At 43.9% G+C, this 20,000-nt stretch overlaps 1 protein-coding gene across 1 annotated transcript in view; it reads right to left on the bottom strand.

Annotated features, from left to right (window-relative positions):
- The window catches only part of LOC130206449 (cadherin-12-like), a 77,668-nt gene that overhangs the window by 9,501 nt on the left and 48,167 nt on the right, over positions 1 to 20,000 (bottom strand). The window contains exons 7-9 of the mRNA XM_056434431.1: positions 19,079 to 19,332; positions 12,085 to 12,221; positions 5,455 to 5,576 (exon numbers count right to left, since the gene is read on the bottom strand). Coding sequence (XP_056290406.1) covers positions 5,455 to 5,576; positions 12,085 to 12,221; positions 19,079 to 19,332 — 513 coding nt within the window. The remainder of the gene's footprint in view (positions 1 to 5,454; positions 5,577 to 12,084; positions 12,222 to 19,078; positions 19,333 to 20,000) is intronic.

The following is a 20,000-nucleotide window of genomic DNA, read 5'->3' as shown; positions in this document are numbered from 1 at the left end:
GGGGGGGGGGGCGGCTCCTCTCTCTCGCCCCGTCCGGACGTCCACAGTCCGAAGGGTTTTTTTCCCTTTCAATGACAGATGTTTCCTATTTTTAACAGAGAATAAAAACTCCGCCGCGTTAAAACGCTCCGGCGGGAAATGTCCAAAATGATTCGACTCTGAACAGAAGTGCCGAGCGAGCCGACGGCGCGTCGGAGCGGCGGCGCTGAAAGGTTCTCGCCGAGGGCGCTCGTTAACATTTCAAGATCACCGCGGCGCCCGGAGGGAAGCGGGAAGTTAATTCCAAACTGCTGGAGCACAGAGACGAGGCGGTGTCAGAGCGCCACCCGACATCACGGCCCGTCGGGTGGAGGACGGCGTCGACGTGACGGAGGTCGTGACGGAGGTCGTGACGGAGGTCGACCTTTCCGGCGTCCTCAGAGAAAACAAGTTCAACGTCTTGAAGCGCTCATCCAACAGAAACTTGGAATACTTTAATTGAACGATTGGAGCTCCTCCCCCACCAACGGCCACCTGACCCGGGAACGATGGAGCGAGTGATTATTGATGGAGGGATTGACCCTCCTCCCTCCTCCCTCCTCCCTCCTCCCTCCTCCCTCCTCCCTCTCTGACTTCTTCCTCACTTCTTCTATTTATAAAATGCATGAAAGCTTTTGACTGAAACATCTCATTTTTCCCGACGCCTCCGTACCCGACGACTTTCCTCTCTTCCTCTTTTCCCCAAACGTCAAGAGAGCTTCACCTAAAACGGTTTGGTGAGAGTGTGTGAGCGTGTGTGTGTGTTTGTGTGTGAGCGTGTGTGTGTGTTTGTGTGTGAGCGTGTGTGTGTGTCAGCGAGTGTGTCTTTGAGTGTGTGTGTGTGTGAGTGTGTGTGTGAGAGCGTGTGAGCGTGTGTGTGTGTTTAAGCGTGTTTGTGTGTGTTTGTGTGTGAGCGTGTGTGTGTCAGCGAGTGTGTCTTTGAGTGTGTGTGTGTGAGTGTGTGTGTGTGAGTGTGTGTGTGTGTGGATGTGTGTAAGAGTGTGTGAGCGTGTGTGTGTGTGAGAGTGTGTGAGCGTGTGTGTGTGTCAGCGAGTGTGTCTTTGAGTGTGTGTGTATGAGTATGTGTGTGTGTGTGGATGTGTGTGAGAGTGTGTGAGCGTGTGTGTGTGTGTGAGAGTGTGTGTGAATGTGAGCGTGTGTGTGTGTGAGAGCGTGTTGGTGTGTGTGTGTGAGTGTGAGAGTGTGTGAGCGTGCGTGTGTGTATGTGTGTGTGAGCATCTGTGTGTGTGTATGTGTGTGTGAATGTGAGTGTGTGTGTGTGAGAGAGTGTTGGTGTGTGTGTGTGTGTGTGTGTGTGTGTGAGCTCCGTATCCAAGAGCCGACCAATCAAAGACAAGAGCGTTTGAATTTGAATCCTTCTTTGAAACTGTGCTCCTCCCCCCTCCCCCCCCTGTCAGCCTCCAGCTGCCGGCTCAGCGGTCGGCCATGTTGAGAGCCGTGTGGAGGCAATGGATATGCTCTGAATGTCATAATAAGCCCTTTAAAAAAAATGCTAAGCATATGGAAAATAGGAGGAGTCGGAGCGCTGTCCATCAGCTCGAGGGAACCGGAAGAGAAGAAGTGGGAACACTTTATTCACACTTTATTCACACTTTATTAATCACTCAAGTGGAAACTCATCATCGTCTGTTGCCGTTATCCTTTAAAAGCCGCGAGGTGTCTTTTTATTTTCTAATTACGCTATTAATTATAATCCATATCGGGACGGAAAATGCTCATTTTCCTCGGCTGTGAAGTGTTTCTCCGCCGCCTCCGCATCACGAGTGGAGCGGCGGCTTCTATTGTGGCTGAATGTAAACCGCGTGAGATAAGAGCGCCGGCTAAACGCCGCCAGTGTAAATGTAATTATGGCGAATAAAAGAGTGAACCGGCTCCAACGTTACGGCATTATGAAGAAAAAATAACGTGGAATACATTAAAGAGCGAGTAACAGATACGAAGAGCAGCGGCGGAGTACGTCTGAGACGCAGAACCGCAGAACCGGAGCAAATATTCATGTTTTATGTTTTCCTTTGTTGCTTCTCCTCATTTCACACCTGACCGGTCAGCAAAATACAAAAATAAATGAAGAAATAAAGGAAACGTCACACGGAAAAGTCATGGTTCTTAAATGGTTCTTTAAAAGCCTTTGTGGTTCTACGGAGAACCATCACCTACTGGAGAACATTTTGTTTATTTGAGACAACTTCATAGGTTCTTTGAAGAAGTTTTGAAGGAAATGGTACTTTAGAGAACCCTGGTTTGAAAGGTTCTTTTTGGAACCAGAAATGGTGCCTTAAAGAACAATTTTTTAAAGGTTCTTTAAGACACATTTATGGGTTCTTTAAATCAGTCGGAAAAATATATTATTTTGAAAAACGACCGGATAGACCCGTGTGTCTGAGCCGCGTTCAGGAGTCTTAAAGTTCGGGTTTATCGCTGCAGGCGAGTCTCACGCGCCGAACCCTCTGCTGGCGGCACAGTGACAAAGAATCTTAAAACATATTCAACCTGCTCAATGAATTCTGTCACTTCAGGGAAATGACAACTGTTTTCAAGTTGGCCGATAAAGTCGCTGCTGTGTGGGCGAGTGAACAGCGGAATATTCTACATGTTTCAGATGTTGACCGGGTGGAAGAGGCTTTTAAAAGAGTTTGAGCGGTACTCCAACCACAAAAGACCCGACTGCAATAGAATAGACCTGCAACCCATTTGTAAACAAACCCACCCGGTGAATCGAGCCCGTCCGAGCTAGAAGAACATGTGTTGGAGATGCAAATGACGGTGGCCTGAAGGGACATTTCACACAACAACTCTGCCTGTTCTAATGACAGCGACCAGAACTCGGTTAGGAGCAGCGGACCAAACACACGTCTGTGTCGCCGTCTCCATCAGCGGCTCGTTGCAGGTAAACAAGCGCACGGCTCACACTCAGTCGGCGTAATGATGAGTTGTAGTTTTGGCACTTTATGCCCTTCGTATTATTGTATGATGTCATATTTATTACCTCATTTATATTGCCGGTCCGTGAAAATAATTTCTGACACGGAACCGGTCCGTGGCTCAAAAAAGGTTGGGGACCGCTGCTTTAAATGACACAAATCTCAGATTTGAAAGGTTCTTTGTTGAGAGAGAGAGAGAGAGCAGTCCTTTATAATCCAGCAGCTGTGCACAACACCTGGTGGAACCACGCCAGAGGAACGTGTAGATCCTGTACTGGAAGGAGGAGGAGGAGGAGGATGAAGAAGAGGAGGAGGAGGAGGATGATGATGAAGAGGAGGAGGTGATGCCTTTTGAATGCACGGCACACACATTGCTTCTTCTTTGTGTGCCTTTTTTCTCTTTTGAAAATATTTGCAAAGGAAAAACTTTTGTCTGATTTTTATGCTTTTTAAAAATTTCATTCATTTCGCATCCGGAATGCAATTAACCTCAAAACTCAGTTCCAAGTGTCCTCGAGTCTCAGAGAATGAAAACAACACGACAGAAACATCACCGCCGACTTCACGTCACGTCGGGGAGGAGACGGTGACGGCTGCTTTGATTGCGACGGGCCCGAGGATCAACAACAACAACAACAACACCCTCCGTGTGATGAGGAGTCGGCAGCGACTCGACGGACTGCCAACGCAACCGAACGCTAACCGCAGACAGACTCACGGCTAACGGGATAAATTTACAGGCACAGGCAAAAACTTCACCACCTGCATCTCAATTATAAACCACGTGAAACGCACTGCGGGGGTCCTGATGAGCAACGCGGCGCTGCTGCCGAGGCCAAACCCTCTAAACCGGAGGCAGCCGACACGGTGGTCGCCGGCAAGGCATGTTCGAAAAAGAGTCAACATTGAGCTCCGTAAAAAAAAAAGCCATAATCCCCGGGCACTAGGACCTTGGCGAGGCTGCTGCCCTGCCTCGGTAAAAACGCGCCGGGCAAAACAGCGGCGTGCGCCGGCGTGCGCAATTTACGTTCACGATATTTAAAAAAAGAAAGTTAAGAGTACGGCGAATACCATCATCTATTCCGCGAATTGCGTCTCCATCAGTTTCAGTTTGTGTTTCCGTTTAGGATTATGAAGCTCTTCAGAATTAAATACTGCTGATATGAGGTTTTCGTCGGGAAAACAGGAAGGAAGGCCCGCCTCCTGCTTCATCCGATTGGCTGCCTTGGGCGAGTGTGACATTGATGAGCGCGCCTAAAAAATGCAAGAAAAACGCGCGGCGAGAGTCAGGATTACAGAGAGTCAGGATTACAGAGTCAGGATTACAGCCAATAAAGTGAGCTCACAGTAAATGATGAACATTAAATCCAGGTAGTTCCAGAGTGTAATATTGTTCTCCATTGAATGGATTAGACCCTGAACTAGTTCATCTTTACCTCGGTGATAGAGTCCAAATGAGCATCAAATATCACTATGACCCGGAAATTCTGTCTCTAACAGGATATCCAGGGTTTAAAAAAAATATTACCTCTCTGCTTCTTAATATTAGGGCCTGTAAGACCGTTTAGTTATAGAAGCTCCAGGTTTCATCAAACCATGCGGACGTCTCGGCTTTTTATCAAAAGGTGATTCATGCAAATTTGTTTTTGGGGAAGTTTATATGAAACAGGTAGCCCGTCGGATTATTTTGTACCCTTGAAGTAGCGGTTTTAAAAAAGGTCGGTGACCCCTGATCTAGACTTTAGGTTCACGGCTTGTGCCGAGTTACCCGCCCAAAATAATAACAACTAGAATGGGCACTCGGTAGAGCGCATACCTTCGCATATCACAAGATTGGGCATTGAATTATGAACATGTTGGCATTAGTTGCCAATTGGATAAAAATTGACCGCGCTATGTTAAAAAGAAGATTTGTACCTTTTCATGACCTTGACCTTGACCTTTGACCCGATCGATCCCAAAATCTAATCAAATAGTCCCAGGCTAATAACCAATCATCCCACCAAATTACATGCGATTCGGTTTAATACGTTTTGAGTTATGCGAGTAACACGCATACAAATAAATAAATAAATAAATACAAGGCCATCAAAACATAACCTTCCGCATTTTCAATGCGGAGGTAACAAGGTTTTCATTGGAGTGACCACGAGAGGAACGCCGGAGGAACCGACGTCTGTTCGGCGTCAGCGAGAGATTTAACAGATGCTTTTTTATTACGGCGAAAAAGACGAGAGAAAAAAAAGCGATCTTCATTTCTGCCGCGAGTGTAAACATTGAGACTTTACCAGCCGGTTATTTATAGATCCACACCTTTCAGATTCAGTTTAACGCGTTTTCCCGTTTATCACCTCGACGGGAGGTCGAGCGACGCTCCGATCGACGGCCGCCGGGGAAAACCAGCGCGTCTGACCCCCGATCCACGAGGAAGAACATGTTATGAAAAGCTGCTGGCGCTCAGGTGGAGGCCGAGAGGCCGAGAGGAGGCGCGTACCTGTCCCATTTTGGTGTTCTCACAAACGAAGGTCTCGTGAGGACTGGCGAGCTCGGGGGGGAACTCGTTGATGTCCAGCACGTTGACGGTGATGGCCACACGGCTGGTCAGCACCGGGCTGTCTGGGGAGGGAAACACAACGCAGGAGGGGTTGGAACAGAGAGAAGAAGAGAATACACCGAGGCAGGATGAAGAGGAGGATACACGTGGCAGGATGAGGAAGAAGAGAATACACCGTGGCAGGATGAAGAGGAGAATACACTGTGGCAGTATGATGAAGAAGAGAATACACCATGGCAGGATGAAGAAGAGGATACACGTGGCAGGATGAGGAAGAAGAGAATACACCGTGGCAGGATGAAGAGGAGAATACACTGTGGCAGGATGAAGAGGAGAATACACTGTGGCAGGATGATGAAGAAGAGAATACACCATGGCAGGATGAAGAAGAAAATACACCGTGGCAGCTGAGGTTCTTTTTTTCACAACACTGCCATCCTGTGGACGAGGATGGTACTGCGGTCGTGTGGTGAGCCCGAGAGGAACGGTTTATGACTGTGGCAGCGGGGAGGGTGGAGGAGGCTGTCATGTGTCTGCAGAACCTTTGATGTGTATACAGAACCTTTTGATGTGTCTGTAGAACCTTACATGCATCTGCAGAATCATCTTTTATGTGTTCGCAGAACCTTTGATGCATCTGCAGAACCTTTTGAGGCGTCTGCAGAACCTTTGATGCATCTGCAGAATCTTTTGAGGCGTCTGCAGAACCTTTTGTTGTGTCTGCAGAACCTTACATGCATCTGCAGAATCTTCTTTGATGTGTCCGCAGAACCTTTGATGCATCTGCAGAACCTTTTGAGGCGTCTGCAGAACCTTTGATGCATCTGCAGAACCGTTTGAGGCGTCTGCAGAACCTTTGATGCATCTGCAGAACCTTTGATGCGTCTGCAGAACCGTTTGAGGCGTCTGCAGAACCTTCGATGCATCTGCAGAACCTTTTGAGGCATCTGCAGAACCTTCGATGCATCTGCAGAACCTTTTGAGACATCTGCAGAACCTTCGATGCATCTGCAGAACCTTTTGAGGCGTCTGCAGAACCTTCGATGCGTCGTAAAAGCCGGCGCTTTACGGCCCTTTTGATTGACGACGTGAAGGAGAATGAAATAAATAAAGAACACGCGGTACCTGAACGCCTCCCCGTGCGTCGACTACAAATACAGCACGCCTCTCATTACGGGATACGGCTCTTTGGAGACAATATTTTCATCAGCTCGGGTTCTGTGTGTTTTCGCCGTGAGCTGTGCTGCCCATATTAATTATAGTGTGAAAGCCCCCCGGAGAGGGACCCCACTCGAATCCAGGGTTGTTTGTTACAATGTGTGTGTGTGTGTGTGTGTGTGGGGGGGCGGGGGAAATGTTCCTTTTGTGCCAAAGCCCAAGTAAGGTAAACTTTATGGATTTGTTGTGGGAATAGGCTTTGCAGTGGAGGGGGGGGGGCTTAGTGTGCACTTGTGTGTGTGTGTATGCGTAGGTGGGTGGTTTAGAAGAATGCAGGGAGGAGGAGTGAGGAAGAGGAGGGAGGGGGGGGGGGGGTTTGTCTCAAAGGGATTGGAGACGCAGCCACAGCTCAGTTAGTAACCCGTGTCTGACCTTGGTGGAAAAAGCAATCTTCCCAGCGAAGGTGAAAATGACACAAAGGGATTCGACGCTTTCAACCGGCGACGAACGCGGAGAGAGAAAGAAGAAGAAAAAAAGAGCGGCGATGTCGTCCGTCATCGAGGTCCTGAGTTCTACGGCCTCGGAAAAAGTTTTGAACGACTTCAAAATCTGGATGAATGAAATCTGTGCGATAAAAAAATATGTATTTAAAAAAATGAAGAAGCGTCTTGAGAGTCCTTGGACGTCAGGATACGAGAGTTCACGGCTTCCTCCTCGTCTCAGAAACTCATCTCCAGAACCGTCCACAGCGGTGATTCCTCCTTCAGGCCACTAGGTGGAGCAATGGTGTAGCCGTTATATTCCAATGTGACTGGAGTCAGCGTTTCAGCCTCCAAAAATGCTGTATTTATTTTTATTAAACCGATTTCCACGCTCTGGATTGGTCAAGCTTGAGCATTTCTACTGGATATTACTTTTTTTTTTGATGAAGATCATTTTAATAGAAAACAAATCAACCAAGCGAGCAGGTTTACGCAATCAACCACAAATCTATACAAAATAAAAAGTGCCCGATAGCAGCGTTCCTCCGAGCTCAGCAGTCTGTGGAGAGGAGGAAGTCAGCGGACTCCGTCTTCGGTGTGAAACTACGCTCAATGTCTGCAAATAGATCGAGAGAAACGCTCTTCCTCATCTTCCTCCCGCCGAGGTTGTTATTGCGTTTAAAAGCTCTTCCCCTCGTTCTGACTCCTAATAATTGCCACCGGGCTTAAATGCCAAAAAGCGTTAATTTAACCACTTATTTACACGCGACTCGGTTCTATTGCTGCACACACGGAGAAGTGATGGTTCTTCAATGGTTCTCTAAAAGGCTTTGTGGCTCTACGAAGAACCATCACCTACTGGAGAACCATTTCTTCGTTTGAGGCACCATTATAGGTTCTTTGAAGAACTCTTTCGGGAAATGGTTCTTTAAAGTACCCTGGTTTGAAAGGTTCTTTGTGGAACCAGAAATGGTGCCTTAAAGAACTATTTTTAAGGTTCTTCAAAACACCTTTAAAGGTTCTTTGTGGAACAAGAAATGGTGTCTTAGAACTAATTTGTAAAGGTTCTTTGAGACACCTTTACAGGTTCTTTTAAGAACTATTTAAGAAAATGGTTCTTTAAAAACCCTGGTTTGAAAGGTTCTTTGTGGAACCACAAATGGTGCCTTAAAGAACTATTTTTACGGTTCTTCAAGACACATTTAAAGGTTCTTTGTGGAACCAGAAATGGTGTCTTAGAACTAATTTGTAAAGGTTCTTTGAGACACCTTTACAGGTTCTTTTAAGAACTATTTAAGAAAATGGTTCTTTAAAAACCCTGGTTTGAAAGGTTCTTTGTGGAACCAGAAATGGTGCCTTAAAGAACTATTTTTACGGTTCTTCAAGACACATTTAAAGGTTCTTTGTGGAACCAGAAATGGTGTCTTCGAACTAATTTGTAAAGGTTCTTTGAGACACCTTTACAGGTTCTTTAAGGAACTATTTAAGAAAATGGTTCTTTAAAGAACCCTGGTTTGAAAGGTTCTTTGTGGAACCAGAAATGGTGCCTTAAAGAAAAACATGTTAAGATTCTTCAAGACACCTTTAAATGTTCTTTGAAGAACTCTTTAAGGAAACGGTTCTTTAAAGAACTCTGGTTTGAAAAGTTCTTTGTCGAACCAAAAATGGTTCTTCTATGGCATCACTCTGAAGAACCTTTTTCGGTTCCAGATGGAACCTTCATTGTTCTGTGTGCAGCGTCTACAGCGCCGACCGGACTAAATCTCGCGGAGGCCTTTTCTTTTCCTCCTGCAGTAAAGACTCTCGGCTCAGGTGTCGCGCTAATCGCCGCCTTTTGTATTCCTGGCAAATGTCACCCGACTGCTCGTCTTGTTCCGATTCTCTTCCTCTGAGTCGTTGTTAACGGCCGACGAGGAGGCGTGGGTGGAGGACAGCGCTGAGCGGCATTAGCAGCAAGGACACAAACAGCAGATGCAGAAGAGGGTCAAACGTGGAGCTCTGCATGCATTTAGTATTTATTGAACAGCGCTCTGCAGGGCCAGCGGAGGATATACACGCCGTCGAGCTGTCAGAGGGTTGTTGCTTTTCTTCTTCTGTGCATGACCTCTACTCACACGATGGATTATTACGGTGTGTTCTCAAGGTGCCTCGCTTCAATATTTATTGCCGTTCTTCGTGGTTTTAGAATTTCTGAATAACAGAAAAACATCCCAAAGAGGATGGATAATAGAATTCACCTCAGAGAAGCCGTTCGAAATACCTTATAAAACCGGAGAGCGCAAAGTTCTACCAAAATCTCGCTCACGGTCAAAGACGTGTCAAAGAGTTGAGATTCAAACTCCAGGCTGCTGTTTTTTTTACTAGCTCCATCCCTTCCCTGTTCCACCAGTTCAACCAGTATTTTATTAAACACATGGCTTTGGATGTGAACTCTGTTCACACGCTGGAAATCATCTCTAAAGGGGAACCAGAGAAGCCAAAGGGAGGAGGGGGGGGGGGGGGTTATTACTGCCTAATTCCTGCATCAAGTATTCGATACACCAGCTCACCCCGACCAAATGTCAAGGAGTTGTTCAAAATTGAAGTGCAATAAAGAAGCCTTTTCTGCTTCCTCTGTGTCATTTTGGGCTATTTCAACCCCAATGATGCTTTTTCCAAAATTTAACTGAGTTGTGTTTTTTTGTCGCCGAGACCTGAACCGCCTCTGACACCCTCGTAACAACACGGCGGGAAATGCCACGCGAAGAAAGGTTTTTGCTATTTATATACGCCGCCGATCTCTCAGCCAATCAGACGGAAGAGCCTGCAGCAGGGGGTGGGGGAGGGGCAAGAGGCTTTTATTTGTGGCGGCTAGATTTTTCTTTGGGTGCTGCTGCTCATCGTTTACACCCCCGATTAGCAACTAGAGAGAAGCCAGAAAAATCTGGCCCGAGGTTAGCAGATGGACATGAGCTCTCTCAGGCTAACGCTGGCTCAGTTGCACTGTTGTTATTGTGCATTGAGCCAGAAGAATAAACGAATAAATAAAAAAGGAAGAAGACTGGAGGAGGTTGGAGTTGAGAGACGACGTGTTTGACCAGATTCTGGTTCATCAGCACGATGTTTAAGCTCGGATGAGAGTTGTTATTGCAGATACGCAGATGACCTCCGCCAGATCCCATCAAAGCCTGCTCGCCATTGGTTGAATACCAAAGTGAAATCTAGAAAGGTCCCGAATATGAATAAAGAATATTATTTGTGTGGATTATTTATCCGCCTTCGCCAGAGATTACGTCAAATAAACACATGAAAACCTCCAACTCCCACCTTCCATCGCCCCCTCGTCCTTTCAGTCTACCTCATCCTCCAGTTGCTTGACATTTATGCACAAAAGACACACACACACACACACACAGGCAGTGGAAGCAGAATTAGCATGTCACTACCGTGACCTTGAGGGGAAGTTAGTAATACCAGTTTCCAAGGCGACAATGACTCAAGTTTTAGCAGCTCATATTTCACAGTCGGTCCTAATGAATATACGGCGTGTGTAATTTTTGATTGAGCACCAGCCGGCCTCTGGGATAATGACTTCTGACGCTTCTCGGAGAGATCTGATGACTTGATGACGGCGGATTTGCTTTATTTATTCCGGTAATTTGCTCCACTTCCTTCATATAAAAAAAACATAATTAGCTTGATGACACGTTTTAATAATTAAAAAAAACATAGCATCTGTTCCTTCTTTTAGACGAAAAGCTGTGGAGCTCGAGAAGGTTGACAAAGTTCTCTCTTCAGGGTCCGTACGGTCATGGGAAACCTGGTAAAGGCATGGAATTTGTAAAATAGTTATTTCCAGGCCTGGAAAAATCCTTGAAAAAAAGTTAATCCCAGAAGTTTTAGAAAAGTCATGGAAATGTGTCTGCAATATCTTTAATGCGTCTGCAGATCCTTTAATGCGTCTGCAGAACCTTTTTATGGGTGTGCAGAACCTTTTTATGTGTCTGCAGAACATTGTTATGCATCTGCAGAACCTTAAATGTGTCTACAGAACCTTTTTATGCATCTGCAGAACCTTTAATGTGTCTGCAGAACCTTGTAATGTGTCTGCAGAACCTTTGTATGGGTCTGCAGAACATTTTTATGTGTCTGCAGAATCTTTAATGCATCTGCAGAACCTTTTTATGGGTCTGCAGAACATTTTTATGCATCTGCAGGAGCTTAAATGTGTCTGCTGAACCTTTTTATGCGTCTGCAGAACCTTTAATGCGTCTGCAGAACCTTGTAATGCGTCTGCAGAACCTTTGTATGGGTCTGCAGAACCTTTTTATGTGTATGCAGAATCTTTAATGCATCTAGAGAACCTTTTTATGCATCTGCAGAACCTTTTGATATAGCCACAGAACCTTTTGAAATGTTTTTAGTTTTCAATAATTAATAAGCTTTTAAAAGAATGACGCTCTAAATACGCTCTCGATACTCGCAGCACAAATTTGGGAAAAAGTGAACGCACCTTAACTGAAAAGATATAAATGTTTATTTACATTGTCTACTGAATGCTTTGGAATTGTCATTGTAGTATAAATACGACTTGTTGTCGCTTTTTCATGTGTACACCGAGATTTCACGAAATATTTGATCATGGAAATGTTGGTTTAAAGTCCTGGAAAAGTCCTGGTCACCCATTGGTCGATACGTGTATGAAGCCTGAGTCTCTTTCTATGTCATCAAATGTGTTTAACATAAAAGACGCCACGGTGAGGAGGAGACGCTCTGAGTTCATCCGGGAGAGCCTTCGTGGTTTATAGATACCTATAAGCCTCTCCAGCAAAAACGGGATTGAGTATTGTGTGTTAAATCCTTTACACAGATTATGGCATTGGGGCGGGGGGGGGGGAAGGGACAACGATGACGGATGAATCACACAATCGATCGTCGTTGTCATACTTACTAAGTTTGGTGGCCACGATGGAGATGTTGTGCCGGGCGATGCTCTCCCTGTCGAGGAGTTCGTTGGTGGAAATCGTTCCCTCCACCGGATCGATGTCGAAGTAGCTGTCCATGTCACTCTTCCAGTCGATGGAGTACCTTCAGAGACACGTGTTTGTTTAGTGGCGGACATTTTCCAACACAAACAGCAGGGATATGTTTCCCCTCTGGAGTCACGTACACGAGTTACACACAGAGAGATGAAGCAGCCATCTGGAACCGAAAATGGTTCTTCAGTGATGCCAGAGAAGAACCATTTCTGGTTCCACAGAGAACCTTTCAAATCAGGGTTCTTTAAAGAAGCATTTTCTGAAATAGTTCTTCAAAGAACCTATAAATGTGTCTCAAGGAACCTTACAACAAATGGTTCTTTACGGCACCATTTCTGGTTACACAAAGAACCTTTCAAACCAGGGTCCTTTCAAGAACCATTTCCTTAAAGAGTTCTTCAAAGAACCTATAAAGATATCTCAAAGAACCTTCAACAACTTATTATTTAAGGCACCATTTATTGTTCCACAAAGAACCTTTCAAACCAGGGTCCTTTAAAGAACCATTTCCTGAAATAGTTTCCTTAAAGGTGTCTCAAAGAACCTTTAAAAAATGTTCTTTAAGGAACAATTTTGGGTTCCACAAAGAACCTTTCAAACCATGGTTCTTTAAAGAACCATTTCCTTAAAGAGTTCTTCAAAGAACCTATAAAGGTGTCTCAAAGAACCTTCAAAACATAGTTCTCTAAGGCCCCGGTTCTGTTTACACCAAAGAACCTTTCATACTAGGGTTCTTTAAAGAACCATTTCCTTAAATACCTATAACCTATAACGGTGCCTCAAACAAAAGATTGGTTCTTCAGTAAGTGGTGGTTCGTCGTAGAACCACAAAGCCTTTTAAAGAACAATTCAAGGTGTAATGTAATGTTGGCGTCATTTCTCATTCTGAATGGTCATTTCCAGAATAATGTGCTGAGTGTGTCGTATACATTCCCATCCTGTAATGAGGTGAACTTTGGGACATGCTGAGCAAACAAATTTCTCTGGGAACTAATTTTTAGTCTATTTATCAATCTGGCGGAACCGACGTACATAATACTCTGACGTTATTCAAGATATTTTAAGGTGAGATTTTAAATGTGACATGTAAAAAAAAATGTTTGGGATGAAATATCAACATTTATGGATTTGGTTAATTTTTTTTTTTTTGGACTGGCGGCCTGTCCAGGGTGTCCCCTGCCTTCGCCCTATGTCAGCTGGGATTGGCTCCAGCGCCCCGCGACCCTAATGAGGATGAAGCGGTATTGATAATGGATGGATGGTTACTTTCTTACTGACGGAATCGTTCGTTGGGCATGATGCATTCAAGGACCATCAGAAAGATGGAAATAGTCTTTTTTCCGCGCTCCTGGCTGTGATAAAGGGTTTAGTTTTGGAAACCCGGCTGGTTTTGGGGTTAAGGCCGAGGGTTGAAGGACCAGTGTGCATTAATCAGGGGTATTTACTGGTTTTCATGAGTGTACAGATCACCTTAAAGTAACACTTGTGTTTCTACTCGCTTGACTTGAGCACTTCGTATCCTCATAGGAGCTGATCTCGGTAGAGGGTGCAATCTCACGAGAAACACATATTCGGTCTCTGCCCGGTCACATCTGAGAGCAACCAGCTCGCCACCGACAGCTCCATTCATCACGAGCCATGCTATTTGATCTTAAAAGGCTATCTTTTTCATTAATAATTGTGTGATCGTCGGCCGAGTTCCCAGAGGAGAAAATATGTCGCTTCATTCCTCTTCACAAGGAGGTCAGAGAGTGGGGAGGGGGTGGAAAGCCTTGCTCGTGGGCACTTCAACAGGTTAGAGGCTGAGCCGACAGTGTTGTTCTCCACATGAAGTAATCTCTACGCCACATTCTGCCTGATCTGTCCTCGTGGCACGCCACTTCATCTATAAAGGGTATTTCCAATTAATATTGATCGTGCTTTTTTTCTTGCTTTTTTTTTTTACTCTATAAAGACTCAATTTGGACATGAGTCATTCATAGAAAGAGGCCGAGAGTACATTCAAACCATCAAGTCATTAATTAAAATTATAAAAAAAGAAAGAAAAAAAGGCCTAGAGTACATTCAAACCATAAAGTCATTCATAAAAATTATAAAAAATATAGAAAAAGAGGGCTAGAGTACATTTAAACAGCTCAGTCATCAATATAAATTATTTTAAAAATAAAGAAAAAGAGGCCTAGAGTACATTCAAACCATGAAGTCATTCATAAAAATTATAAAAAATATAGAAAAAGAGGGCTAGAGTACATTTAAACCGCTCAGTCATTAATATAAATTATTTTAAAAATAAAGAAAAAGAGGCCAAAGTACATTCAAACCCCTAAGTCATTAATACCAATTATAATAAATTAAGAAAAACCCACCTCAGTAGATTTATTTGGTTCCCTCACGTTCTTAAGTCTTAAACTCCGTGTGGCGAAGTGAACATTAACATGTCTAAACTAGTTCAGTTTTTTAGAGAGTATTTTGAACTCCTGAAGGGAGTTTGGCAGTGATATTTATCCTTTGATAAATATTACCGCCAAACTCCCATCAAGAGTTCAAAAGATTGACAATTTAGCCTCAGGGCACAAATGTGTTTTTTTCCGTGAGGCGGGTAGTTGGTACTATCGGAGTCAAGCTTCTCCAGAAAAGTCTGTCACAGTGTCCGTGTGACCTACAGATGAAATCACGTCTCACGGATGTTTTGACATTTCCTCGAGGAAGTAAAACACACCCAAGCCATCGCACTCGCAATTTTTGTCAAGATAAATGGCCGAAAAATAAGAAATCTGATTTTTCTTTTATATTTATGAGACAAAAGAAAATTAGACCTGTTTTTTAATTTGAATTGGTTCAATCACTCAGTTCCCTTAAAGGAGAATATAGCTCATCAACGGTTGCGAGTGAGAAAGAAAATCACAGATATAAAGAGTCTACTTGAAACAGAAAACTGCAGATATGAAAATTAATTACGGCATTATCGGCTACTTTTATCTGCCGCATGGTAAATTTAACCCGGGATAGATGACACACGGGCTAAAAAAGTCCAATTTGTGTTCATTTTCCACAGCGATCATTTATTTTTCTTACAGGTTTTTTTTTCGTGTCCTCGTTTTTTTAGTTTTTTTTAGATTTTATTCATCCATCTTAGTAAAGAGGCCAAAAGTTCAGTCTTGAAAACCCATTTAGACCGTAGGAGGCGGACAACAATACAGAATTCATGGGGCCCCTTTGTTTCCCCGGCTAACGTTAACTTGGCTATATACCGTTAGCAATACCAGAATCAGAAATGACTAAAAGACTAAAAGCATAATTCCCTATGCATGATGGGTCATCGGGTCTATTCTTTTGCACGGCCGCTCTTCGAACGCACACAAAGAAAGTCAAGATGTGCTTTTGATAAATATTTAAAGTGGTGGAGACAAATGCGCTTCTTCTTTGTTATCTTTTTTTGTCAAGATTGCTACTTTCTGTATTCTTTTGTTTTTTCCCCCGGAATGAAATATTCATAATAAAACAACTAACGTGCACGCAAACAGGTATTTATTTCCGTGGCGTATCCGCGCGACGCTCGAGCGATACATATTCCGAGAAACCATCAGTACGACCGCGAGAGGAGGTCCGAAAAACAAAAAGGTTTCTCATGCATTTTTTAAGAACGCTCTTCTTTTGTCTTTTTTCCCCCCCCGTCTATTGTTATCCGCCACTCAAGTGTGGAACACGGCGTGGCGTGTGTGTTCGTGTGTTTTTTTTGCTCGAAAGCGGTGAGTTGAATCTGGCGGGGGTGGGGGGGGGAATCCAGCAAGCCAGATCTATAAAAACTTCTTAGGGTCTCAGGACCCTGGAGGCGTTTCTGTAGGAACAATGTTTTTTTAGTTCAATGAAAAACAATCAAAGTGTAAGAAATTAATTTAAAGGAGTGAAATAAAACTACAGAAAACGGACTTTACATTGACGTTCCGTACCTTTTGCTTCGCGTGGATGCACCGTCGTACCAATTTACCCACGAACACTCAAGTTCAATTTAGATTGCGAGCATTGTTACAGTGTCTTCAATGGGTTATGCGCATTAATTTGCTAATTTGGGTAAAAATAAAAACACAGACTGTGGTACTCGGTCCATGTGATTTACCGCGATTTTGAAAAAAACATATTACAACCACTTGATCCAAAAAAATGGCGTCCTTTACAGAGAAACATTGAAATATAATATAATAGTATAATATATGAAATATTGAATATTTATTTGCCCAAAAATGGCTGTCAGCTAAAGGGCATACAGTATATATATATATATATATATATATATATATATATATATATATATATATATATATGCATGCCAGCTCCCTCGGCCAATAAAATCATGGCATCCATCCATCAATCAATCTGAGTCTCTCAGGGTCAAGGGAAAGTGAGTGTAGCTGTCCTCTGTAGCTGCGTATTGCGCAACGCATCTAGGCCCGCCCTCCTTATCCCCGGTCCAATCAAAATGCAAAGAAACTGAGTTAAATCCCTCTTGTCACAGGTCCAAAATATTTGGAATGAATATATGAGTGCACTCTATAGATGTCAGGTATAGCTCTAATTTGAAGAGTGCACGTGATTGGGTTCTGATGAAGTTATAATCATATCGCCAACGCGTCCGAGAGACGATGTGAGCCGGATTTTACATGACAGAGACAATGTCAAACGTTCCCCGCAGATTGATTAGACCTCTTGATGAGGAAAGCCGACAATACTCTCGAGATTAAAGCCGTGATGACATCGATGCGCGGAGACCGGGAGACATTGATGAATGGATTAGAGTTCGAAAACCTTCAATCACTGGCTGCCGGATCGCACCGCTTTCTCCCTTCAGCTCTTTTTATTGTCGCGGGAGTCACGAGGGATATTTGGTTTAATAGTAAAGCCCCTCGAGAAGAAGATGTGCAGTCGGATCCACTTTATTCATAATCAGTCACGCTTCTTTAAAACGACGATGTCGGACTTTCTTTTTCTCTAGCGTTGTAAAACAAGTGTTTTAAAAATAATATCTACACGATATTGTAAAATATTTACAAATAAAGCTGCAGGAAAAAATAAAAAACACGTTCACTACATAAACATAACCTAAATTATTCACGAGTAACTTAAAATAATCATGACCAAAGGTTGCGGCATTTTAGCCCTCGCGGCGCAATATTTTATGGAGCCCATAAAAAGAGATATTCCCAGGACCATGGGCGAAGTAATCGACTGTAAAATCTTAAATGGTTCTTTCAAAGGCTTTGTGGTTCTACGAAGAACCGTCACCTGCTGAAGAACCATTTTTTAAATTTGATATACCTTAATAGGTTTTTGAAGAACTCTTTAAGGAAATGGTTCTTTAAAGGACCCTGGTTTGAAAGGTTCTTTGTGGAACCATAAATGGTGCCTTAAAGAACAATTTTGAAAGGTTCTTTGAGACACCTTTATAGGTTATTTGAAGAACCATTTAAGGAAATGGTTCTTTAAAGAAGCATGGTTTGAAAGGTTCTACGTGAAACCAGAAATGGTGCCTTCAAGAACAATTTCTTTGAAGGTTCTGATATACCTTTATAGGTTCTTTAAAGAACTCTTTAAGGAAATGGTTCTTTAAAGAACCCTGGTTTGAAAGGTTATTTATGGAACCATAAATGGTGCCTTAAAGAACAATTTTGAAAGGTTCTTTGAGACATCTATATAGGTTATTTAAAGAAGCATGGTTTGAAAGGTTCTACGTGAAACCAGAAATGGTGCCTTAAAGCAGGGGTCCCCAACCCCCGGGCCGCGGAAAAAAAGTGAATAAATAAAGTTTTATTTTTATTTTTTTAATCAGTCGGAAAAATATATTATTTTGAAAAAGGACCGGATCCACCCGTGTGTCGGTCTGAGCCGCGTTCAGGAGTCTTAAAGTTCGGGTTTATCGCTGCAGGCGAGTCTCACGCGCCGAACCCTCTGCTGGCGGCACATTTCAGTGACAAAGAATCTTAAAACATATTCAACCTGCTCAATGAATTCTGTCACTTCAGGGAAATGACAACTGTTTTCAAGTTGGCCGATAAAGTCGCTGCTGTGTGGGCGAGTGAACAGCGGAATATTCTACATGTTTCAGACGTTGACCGGGTGGAAGAGGCTTTTAAAAGAGTTTGAGCGGTACTCCAACCGCAAAAGACCCGACTGCAAAAGAATAGACCTGCAACCCATTTGTAAACAAACCCACCCGGTGAATCGAGCCCATCCGAGCCAGAAGAACATGTGTTGGATGTGCAAATGACGGTGGCCTTAAGGGACATTTCACACAACAACTCTGCCTGTTCTAATGACAGCGACCAGAACTCGGTTAGGAGCAGCGGACCAAACACACGTCTGAGTCGCCGTCTCCATTAGCGGCTCGTTGCAGGTCAACAAGCGCACGGCTCACACTAATGCGGCGTAATGATGAGTTGTTGTTTTGGCACTTCATGCCCTTCGTATAATTGTATTACGTCATATTTATTACCTCATTTATATTGCCGGTCCGTGAAAATAATTTCTGACACGGAACCGGTCCGTGGCTCAAAAAAGGTTGGGGACCACTGCCTTAAAGAACAATTTCTTTGATGGTTCTGAGACACCTTTATATGTTCTTCGAAGAACCCTTTAAGGAAATGGTTCTTTAAAGAACCCTGGTTTGAAAGTTCTTTGTGGAACCCAAAATAGTTATTCTACGGCATCGCTCTGAAGAACGATCTTCGGTTCCAGATGGAACCTTCAGTTCTCCGGGGTCCCGTCTAATCTCCTCGCCGCCACCGCGCGGCGTAAAATGTTTCCGCCGTTTTATTCGATTACCTTTCACGCGCAGCTCAACACAGTTGCTCCTAAAACTCGGGCGTAAAGAGCGTCTACCGTGTCAGACTGAAAAGAAAAATAACTTTTTACCTGACTGGACCGCTGCTGGCATCTAAATCCTGAGCCGTCACCGCTCCGATAATGGTGCCCGCGGGCGTGTCCTCGTACACATCCATCACATAGGAGGGCTTATTGAACACCGGGGGCTCATCCACATCCAAAACGTTAATCTTCACCGTCGCCGTGTCTTTGAAGGCCCCAAAGCTTTGGTATCGCCGATCCTGATGAGCGTTGGAGGCATCCACCTTGAAGGTGTACGCCTTCTTGCTTTCGTAGTCCAGGGGCTATAAAACGAGAGACAGAAGAAGAAGAAAAAAAGAGTCCGGTTAATGTTGCTTTTAGAGCTCATTTCGAAGCCCTAATGGCACGTGGTGGCACTCCTGCTCTGATTTACTTCCTCCGCTGGCGTTCATGCTGTAAGAGCACTCGGAAGACATGCGGTAAGTGAACAAGAGCGTCGGTGTTGACGGCGAGATTGCCCTCTGCTTATTTTTGTCGCCGTTTTCAAGGATGAGTCACTGCAATCAATTGTAAACATCGGCCTCCTCACATCCAATGAATGTCAGCGTATTTGGAAGATTTCCAACTCTGTGTGTGAAAGGGAAAAGCACCGGAGAGCAGAACTTCAGTCGTGAACAACGTCAAAAGAAGATGACGAGAGTTGTGTTGGTTTTAAAGGTGCAGTGTGCAGCGTCTAAAGCCACGAGGTTGCAGATCGCAACCAGCGGAAAGATGGCCGACACTAAAACGTGATACAGGGGGATTATACACGTGAAAAAAAATATTATTAATCATAAAGTATATTCTTTAAAAAAAAACAGCAGATCGCAACCAATGAAAAGATGGCCGACACGAAAACGTGATAAAGGGGGATTATACATGTGAAAAAAACATTGTTGAGCATTAAATATATTATATATATTTTTTAAACGTGACAGAAGATGATGACACT

The sequence above is a fragment of the Pseudoliparis swirei genome, chromosome 16, assembly GCF_029220125.1.
Source record: "Pseudoliparis swirei isolate HS2019 ecotype Mariana Trench chromosome 16, NWPU_hadal_v1, whole genome shotgun sequence".
Lineage (NCBI taxonomy): Eukaryota > Metazoa > Chordata > Actinopteri > Perciformes > Liparidae > Pseudoliparis > Pseudoliparis swirei.
The sequence above is the reverse complement of the archived record's forward strand: the minus strand, read 5'-3'. Positions and strand labels throughout refer to the sequence as shown.